The 9,612-nt window shown below is 37.2% G+C and overlaps 1 protein-coding gene across 1 annotated transcript; it reads right to left on the minus strand.

The window, feature by feature from the left end:
* Nucleotides 1-332: 332 nt before the first annotated feature.
* LOC117513485 (serum amyloid P-component-like) lies at nt 333-9,366 on the minus strand. The gene is made up of 4 exons (XM_034173663.1): nt 9,315-9,366; nt 1,036-1,138; nt 649-946; nt 333-560 (listed from the first exon to the last, which is right to left on the minus strand). Exons 1-4 carry the CDS (start codon nt 9,364-9,366, stop codon nt 333-335), a joined length of 681 nt encoding a protein of 226 aa, XP_034029554.1.
* Nucleotides 9,367-9,612: the final 246 nt, after the last annotated feature.

A 9,612-nucleotide genomic window follows, 5' to 3' on the forward strand; every position in this document is an offset into this window, starting at 1 on the left:
AAAGCCATTCTTCCAAACAAAAATAATACAACGGGTTTTCTATGCTTAATAGTTAATAAAACAAAATCAACACAAGGTAGCTATGCATCTGCAGAATTTATTCACATTTTTTCAGCATATAAATTTGTGATACAGGAAAATGTGTTGAATCAGGAGAATAAATGTGGACCAAAGTGGGTCTGATTAATTTTTTTGTGTGTGATTGAGCTGTCACAACTGACACACAGGAAATTCATCCTGATAGAGAGATGAGTCCAAAATAAAGGTTAGATTCAAACAAGCTTTAGAGAAAAAGGATGATTATTGTACTGGTTTCTCCCACAGTGCCACTTTCAGCAGTTATTCAAACAAGACTTTTGTGAGTCTTCTGCCAACACTATTCCTGTGGTCACAAACCCCAACATACTCCAGTTCAAAACGGTTCCTTGGGGAAAGTTTTGGTCGTCCATATAGCGTTTAATGTCACAGGGTAAAAGGACGGAATTCCACATGTGCAGATCAGTGATCATGCCAACGAAAGACTGAATGATGTCAAAATGTCCACCTTGAGAATCCTGATCCTGTTGAGAACACACAGATTGTCACACACACATAGTATGTATTAAAATGTTGGTTAGAAAATGAAAATGTAGATGCAGGATTCTGTACCTGTCCTAATATAATAAGAGGTAATCCGGTGATGTTAACTCCAAGGCTGGCAAATTTCCTTGCCGAGGGCTTCCCATTGAGCCACAACTGCACAAGTCCGCTTACAGACTCCCACGTAACACACAGAGAGTTCCACATGTTCCGAACATAATCCTGTGCTAAAAACTCCACCTCTTCATTGTTTACATAAACTAAAACTTTATCTTTTCTGGACCCCTTAAAAATGAGGAGGGCATTGTCGTTCGCTGGTGTGGCCGCAGAAAACAGAGTGTGGCTCCGACAAAGATCTGTGAAGAACCTGCAAACAATAAGAAGAAATCATGAAGTCTTTCACAGGTTTCATATACACAGCGTCTGTTTTTGTACACCTTTGACATGTATCCCAACCTCAAACACACAGTTACAGCGTTCATATTTTCACTTGAGTTTGACATGATCACGTGAGCTGTGTTGCTTTGCTTCGGGAAGGTTAACATTTTGCCCAGCAAATCTGAAATAGAGAGAAATTCAAAATAAAACACAGTGGGTTTGTGTGGGTTTCATGATGCCCCAGACTGAATGTTTCATTCAGCCACATCAAGTAAGTGACAATTTACAGCAAATGATTTTGAAAATTAGATCTGACAGGAATAGCTTTGCTCTTTGAACGTTCAAAGAATCTGAGCGGCTACAATGATGTGAGAACTAATCCCACAAAACAAAATTAATGTTCCCTGCTCAGTGATAATATAAGAATAAACACAGTGAAGGAACAACAACAACAACAAAAAATGGATTTGTTGCATCGTTTGTCAATAACAGTTTTTTTTTTATGAAACATGAGCTTTTCTCATCTGAAAATCAAAAATTGGATTATTTTATTCATAATCTTACAAGCATATGAGTGTGCAACCTGTCTCTTAATATAATATAAACAGTGTAAACAGGATGGGAAAAATCATGTCATTTTACAGTATAACCGGCATGTTCTAATCTAGTAAAATTATATTATTTACTGTTGAAAATGCAGAAACGGTCAGATGATGTACAGTATGAATCAGTGAATGAATGAGCTGCAAATTAGTATAACTTAATATTAAAAATAACATCATTCAGTAGATAAAGTGCACATAACCCTTAAAGAATGAATGACAAATAATCATAATATCTCAGTAAAAGGTAAGAAAAAAAAAACTGACATTGTATTCTTTTGTACATATAATGTTAACAATATTTATAGAACATACATATGAGGAATTTACTAATATATTTATTAAACAGACAAATAATAAAGAAATTGTAGTATAATGCAATCTCTGTCTATTCAATTGTGAAACTCTACTTTATGCTCTATGTCTTTATTTATCTCTTTATTTATTTTAAGATTTATGGTAAAAATCTCAGAGAGAAGAAATTAAGACAAAAAATATGAAGCAGATGTTATAAATAAAGGTCATTGTGTGTTCAACATAATCTGTGTTCTTTCTTTCTCTGTTTATTTGATAGGGACAGAACAAAAAGCATTGCTACAATAACCGATGCCATGTTCATAGGTCATATAGCTAATAGCTAATTCGCAGACCTGGTCCCTAGAACATAAAATGGACACTTACACAATCATAATTACAACAACAACACATGATAGTAGCAATATCACAATACAATAAAACACTATAAAATATGGCTAATGTCTACAGATTTGATTTAAGTTAAGCCATTGTCTTATTTTATGCTTAAAATCATTCAGGTCTATAAGAAATTTCAATTCGGCAGGTATGGTGTTCCAGATCTGTGGACCTTTAACTGCAAACGCATTCTGTCCAAAAGTTGTTTTACATCGGACTGGTCTACAGTCTCCACTCACAGCTCCTCTTGTAATGATACTGCGAGTTTGACATTTTTGAATCATTCCTTTTACAATATCAGGAACAAGACCATTAATACATTTAAAAACTAAATTCAAAAACAAAGACTTCAAAAGATTTTCAAAGCTTAAGAGTTTATACTTTTCTATGATTTTACAATAGTTCCACCTAATTGGCTTTTGGTCAAGCACTTTTAAGGCTTGTTTGTAAAGAGAATTCCAACCTTTTAGAGAGGATTGGTTCACCTGGCCCCAAACAGTGATGCAATATAAAAAATGAGACAAGATCATTGCATGAAAAATAATGTGGCTGCACTAATTGACAAGCAAGATCTTATGAGATTAAAACAATTCAAGTTAGTCCTAACTGTCTTAGTCATTTTCTTTATGTGACTCTCAAATTTAAGATGGGAGTCCAAGACGACCCCCAAATATTTAAATTCATCTACTCTTTGAATTTCCTTTTGATTTATTTGTATCCTAAAATTTTCTTTGGGCTTTTGCCTTATTGAAAAACACATAGACACCGTTTTAGAACAATTTAGAAAAAACAAATTATCCTCCAGCCACTGAGAGACCCGGGTCATTTGTCTATTAAGAAGCTCTGCAGCCTTCTCTGGAGTTTTTGCTGAGACATAGATTAATGTGTCATCAGCATACAGCTGGCATTCAGCCTCAGTGCAAATGGTTGGAAGGTCATTAATATAGAGACAAAATAAAATAGGGCCCAAGATGGAACCTTGTGGTATACCCATTTTATACTCCTGAGATGGCGATATAGAGCCATTGATTTTTACTCGCAATAAGATGTAAACCAGCTGAGAGACTGTTGAGAAAAATTTAACTGCTTTAATTTGTGCAGGAGAACATGGTGGTTTACAGTGTCGAAGGCCTTACGGAGGTCTAAAAACACTGCTCCAACCACATTTCCCTGATCCAGATTTTTTTTAATCATGTCTGTTAGGTAGCATGTAGCAATTTCTGTTGAGTATCTAGGCCTAAATCCAAATTGTTTTGGATGTAAAATATTACTACTTTCCAGATAATCAATAAGTTGGTTCACCACTGTTTTTTCAAGCACCTTTGACAGAATTGGAAGGACTGAAATTGGTCTATAGTTACATATTTTGTTTGGGTCTCCAGCTTTAAAAATTGGACTAATGAGACCTTGTTTTAATTTTTGTGGAAGATTCGCCCTAGAAATGGATAGGTTAATCAAATGTATTAGAGAGCCAACTAGAGATTCTTTATGCTTTCTAACAAAATCAGAATCTAATCCAATTATGTCTTTTGCTTTAGATGGTTTGAGATTACTTACTATTTTTTAACACAGTCCTCGTTAATTTGAAATATTGAAAATGTGGTTTCTGATGGGCCCATGGATATCTCAGGGAGCTCTATAAGTTTACAAGTTTCTGCTAATTGTTCCACTGAGGTCACAAAATAGGTATTAAGTGAGATAGCAATCTTCATTTGGTCAGTAATCAAATTGCCATCTATATTTAGTTGTATTAAAGATCTATTTTTTTGTTTGGAGTCATTCTTTGTCAGTGTATGTATTTGCTTCCATAGCCAAGCACTGTTACCCCTGGACGTTTCCATCAAGCACATAAAATATTCAGTTTTAGCTTTTCTCATCTCACTAACCACTTTATTTCTGAGGCTTTTATAAATAGCATTGTCAGTATATTGTTCTGTTGAAACTTCCTTTTTACGAGCAGTATCTCTTTGTTTCATCAACCGACACAATTTACTAGTTAACCACGGTAATGACTGGCATCTTTTCCTCATTTTAAGGGGCTTTGTGTACTTCTGAATCACTTGTGATAATGTATCTGTAAACATATCACAACAATTCTTTGGATCTTGCGTTTGAAGGACGGAGTCCCAGTTAATACTATTCACGTCATTATCAAGATGAGACATATCACTTTTTCTAATTCCTTTTGTTTTTTTGAAAACTGGCATTTGTGCAAAATAATGCAGACGCGTTTTTGTTAACTTTCTAGCAATTAGCGTCAAATTATGGTCAGATAATCCTGTGATAAGATTATACTTATCATATTATTATTATTCATATTATTATTATATTATTATTACACGTTTTGGTTTATTTGTAAACATAAGGTCTATTTGAGTTTTGCTTGTCTTTGTGAGTCTTGTTGGACCTACCGTTAATTGCTTTAATTTATATTTTCAAGTTACTGCCTTTAATTTTTGTTTACCTTGCTTGTCCAACCAATTAATGTTAAAATCCCCAAGCACAATTATTTCACTATCATGTTTTAATTGTTTAAAAATTTCATCTAATTTTGAAAAAAAGGATACGTTAAAAGATGGAGGATTATATAAAATCACAATATTAAAACTCATTCTTGGTGATAAAACGATCTTTAAAACTAAACATTCCATATTGCAAGAATCTACATTAATTTCAATACAATGAAGTGTTTCCCTAACATATGTCAAAACACCTCCTCCCTTTCCTGTTTGTCTATCTTTACGAAAAGTAACATAACCCGGAATGTCGATCATTTGCATAGGGATATTGGGATTTAGCCACGTTTCACTCAGAGCCAGGAAATCCAAATTTGAGTCTGTCAATAAGTGTTCAATTTGCTCCTGCTTAGGAACAAGGCTCCGTATGTTTAAGTGGCCTCCAAGAATTCCTTTCCGCTTACATTCGCGATCCCAAATCACCTTAGCATGATTAACAGTTTGAAAGTACCTGTGGTTTTGTTTCAGTGTGTTGGATTGTGTTCCAGGCTGCTCAAGGAAGCCCTACCATTATTTAATGCTTCGATCTTAAATATGATCAATCTATCTTTGTTAGTTGGCTATGTACCACAGGCTTTTAAGGTGGCAGTAATTAAACCATTACTTAAAAAGCCATCACTTGACCCAGCTATCTTAGCTAATTATAGGCCAATCTCCAACCTTCCTTTTCTCTCAAAAATTCTTGAAAGGGTAGTTGTAAAACAGCTAACTGATCATCTGCAGAGGAATGGTCTATTTGAAGAGTTTCAGTCAGGTTTCAGAATTCATCATAGTACAGAAACAGCATTAGTGAAGGTTACAAATGATCTTCTTATGGCCTCGGACAGTGGACTCATCTCTGTGCTTGTTCTGTTAGACCTCAGTGCTGCTTTTGATACTGTTGACCATAAAATTTTATTACAGAGATTAGAGCATGCCATAGGTATTAAAGGCACTGCGCTGCGGTGGTTTGAATCATATTTGTCTAATAGATTACAATTTGTTCATGTAAATGGGGAATCTTCTTCACAGACTAAAGTTAATTATGGAGTTCCACAAGGTTCTGTGCTAGGACCAATTTTATTCACTTTATACATGCTTCCCTTAGGCAGTATTATTAGACGGTATTGCTTAAATTTTCATTGTTACGCAGATGATACCCAGCTTTATCTATCCATGAAGCCAGAGGACACACACCAATTAGCTAAACTGCAGGATTGTCTTACAGACATAAAGACATGGATGACCTCTAATTTCCTGCTTTTAAACTCAGATAAAACTGAAGTTATTGTACTTGGCCCCACAAATCTTAGAAACATGGTGTCTAACCAGATCCTTACTCTGGATGGCATTACCCTGACCTCTAGTAATACTGTGAGAAATCTTGGAGTCATTTTTGATCAGGATATGTCATTCAAAGCGCATATTAAACAAATATGTAGGACTGCTTTTTTGCATTTACGCAATATCTCTAAAATCAGAAAGGTCTTGTCTCAGAGTGATGCTGAAAAACTAATTCATGCATTTATTTCCTCTAGGCTGGACTATTGTAATTCATTATTATCAGGTTGTCCTAAAAGTTCCCTAAAAAGCCTTCAGTTAATTCAAAATGCTGCAGCTAGAGTACTGACGGGGACTAGAAGGAGAGAGCATATCTCACCCATATTGGCCTCTCTTCATTGGCTTCCTGTTAATTCTAGAATAGAATTTAAAATTCTTCTTCTTACTTATAAGGTTTTGAATAATCAGGTCCAATCTTATCTTAGGGACCTCGTAGTACCATATCACCCCAATAGAGCGCTTCGCTCTCAGACTGCAGGCTTACTTGTAGTTCCTAGGGTTTGTAAGAGTAGAATGGGAGGCAGAGCCTTCAGCTTTCAGGCTCCTCTCCTGTGGAACCAGCTCCCAATTCAGATCAGGGAGACAGACACCCTCTCTACTTTTAAGATTAGGCTTAAAACTTTCCTTTTTGCTAAAGCTTATAGTTAGGGCTGGATCAGGTGACCCTGAACCATCCCTTAGTTATGCTGCTATAGACGTAGACTGCTGGGGGGTTCCCATGATGCACTGTTTCTTTCTCTTTTTGCTCTGTATGCACCACTCTGCATTTAATCATTAGTGATCGATCTCTGCTCCCCTCCACAGCATGTCTTTTTCCTGGTTCTCTCCCTCAGCCCCAACCAGTCCCAGCAGAAGACTGCCCCTCCCTGAGCCTGGTTCTGCTGGAGGTTTCTTCCTGTTAAAAGGGAGTTTTTCCTTCCCACTGTAGCCAAGTGCTTGCTCACAGGGGGTCGTTTTGACCGTTGGGGTTTTACATAATTATTGTATGGCCTTGCCTTACAATATAAAGCACCTTGGGGCAACTGTTTGTTGTGATTTGGCGCTATATAAAAAAAATTGATTGATTGATTGATTTTGTAAAGTTATATACTCGCTGTTGCAGGAATCGCCTGTGACCACTCGCCCCTCAATTAATGGAGTCTCCGGACCGATGCACACTGCGGTCGTCTCATCAGATATAACACTGGTAGCGAATTGCAGCTCAACTGGGGTGCCGCGGCACCCTAGGGTGCCGTGATCAATTGTCAGGGGTGCCGTGGGTATTTTTCATATTCGCCATTATTTTTCATATTTGCGATTACCGTGAATTATTTATTTTATCCACAAAGCATAAAACGACTCAGAATCTGATGTCAAACGTGCTGCAGCCTCGCTCTCGTCTTAAGGTGGGACAATAACAAGGAGGCTGACGGCCGATTAAAACAGTGCCGTCTCCTTCAAAAGCCGCGTCTAAAATGCGGAGCTGTCGGTGTGTGTGTCTGTGCCTGTGTGCGCGCACACGCGGAGTTAACAGGCTGCAGACTGCAAGGGAGGGGGTGGGTGAGGGAGATTCCTGAATGCAGGCGCGACATGTTCAGTGCGCAGCGAGCGCGGAGCAGAGAGAGGATTTTAACCCGAGTGAACGTTAACAAAATGGAAACGTGAAGCTGCCTTTACTTCTCTCTGAACTTTCTCTAAAGGTGTGATTCTGCCGTTACCGTCCTGTTCACACCATGTGTGCGTCGTATGCTGAATTTATGAGATCATGAGATGAAATAAATGGTCAAATAGCTTTAAAAACATATTTAAAAAAATGAGAATATATGAATGAACTGAGCCACAAAAAAAAAACAATGTTCAGACGCACAGATCACAAAAAGCAGGTGAGAACTCTGAACTTTAACAGCTGTTACTTTCCAAAGGTATTTATTTGTTCAATATGGGCTTAATGCAGTGTTTAAGCACAAAACGTGACTGATGAGGAGAAATAATTTCAGAAATGCAACAGAAACAACCACAAATCAGAAAAAATTGGGACTGTATGTAAAATGAAGATAAAAATAAAAATGTTGCACCATTCCCAGTTTCTCCACTCACAGAAGCCAAACGTTCTTCCAGAGTTGTGTAATTATACTACAATAGTAGAATATAAAGAAGGGGAAAAAAAGAAAAAAAATTGACAATATATTCGTCAATCGCAATTATTTGTCTGACAATTAATCATCTCCAGAAATTCCTAATCGTGACAGCCCTACTTGAGATCAGAGCGCAAAATGCTTGAGGATTTTCGAAATGCGGTGTTTTCTGTATCGATTTTCTACTGCGATAATTGGGTTTTGCACAAAACCAGAGGTAATAGCATTATAATATTATTTTGGTTGGTAGTGTGCCGCAGGATTTTGTAAATATAAAAAGGGTGCCGCGGCTCAAAAAAGGTTGAAAATCACTGGCTTAGGCAGTGCCGTGTTACTATCAACATCGGAAAATTTGATGTTAAAAATGTCCATGGAGGTGTCGCCGGTAGCAGATAGTAGCTTAGCCGAAGCCGTGCTACCACTAACACCGGGGCAGTTGATGTCGGAAGTGCCCACAAAGATGCCGGTGCGCCCGCGAGTTCCAAGGGTCAGCAGACAAGACCAGGGGATGATCTGTCCTCAGGCCAAAGCCACTCGCGTCCAAGGCTTCACAGGAACCGGGCAAAGATGCAGCAACCTCCACGGAACCACTGGGAAAGCTGCACACCGCCAATATTTAATTGTTCATTGTTCATTGTTTATTTCATATTCATTGTTAAATATTTAACAATGAATCTACCAGAAACAATGTTTCTGTTTTAAAAAATATCTCATAATCTTGAACATGCTGCAGATTACACATAAACTTTCAGAATGATATTCCTAGTTTTGAATTTTTTTCAAAGAAATAACATTGTCACACATCTTAGAGTGACACACTGTGATTATTTAAATTGTGCTACTGTATTTTTTTTTTTTAAACAGGAATAGTCCTGTGAGTCTAGTCTTTTTTTTGTTTGTTTTGTTTTTGTTTTTTGGTGTGTGTGTGTGTGTGTGTGTGTGTGTGTGTGTGTGTGTGTGTGTGTGCGTGTGTCTGTGTGTGTGTGTGTATACACTTGTTAAAAATAATCATGCATGAACAGTTGTAAATCCTGTAGATTAGTACATCTGTAGACACATGTCACATGTGTTTAATAAAGAGTATTTAATTAAGAGTGTACAGTGTGTTTTACCTTGTTGGGCAGCAGCGCATGCTGTCAACATCAGCAGAATCAAAAGCACCATCTAATATGAAGACAATAAAACAGAATATAGAAACTTAACAATAATTCCCCTGTGTCCAAATTTGTAATGACCAAGTGGTTAGTGCGCTTGGTTTCAATGTGGAAGGTTCCTGGTTCAAACCCCACCCCTGCTACATTTCTCCATGGAATGTGGAGTTGCATCAGGAAGGGAACGTCGTGTAAAACATGTGCCAAATCAACATGTCGATCCACCTTGGATCTGTTATGGGGACATTATCATTCAACA

The sequence above is a fragment of the Thalassophryne amazonica genome, chromosome 7 (assembly GCF_902500255.1).
Source record: "Thalassophryne amazonica chromosome 7, fThaAma1.1, whole genome shotgun sequence".
In the NCBI taxonomy this organism is placed as follows: Eukaryota; Metazoa; Chordata; class Actinopteri; order Batrachoidiformes; family Batrachoididae; genus Thalassophryne; species Thalassophryne amazonica.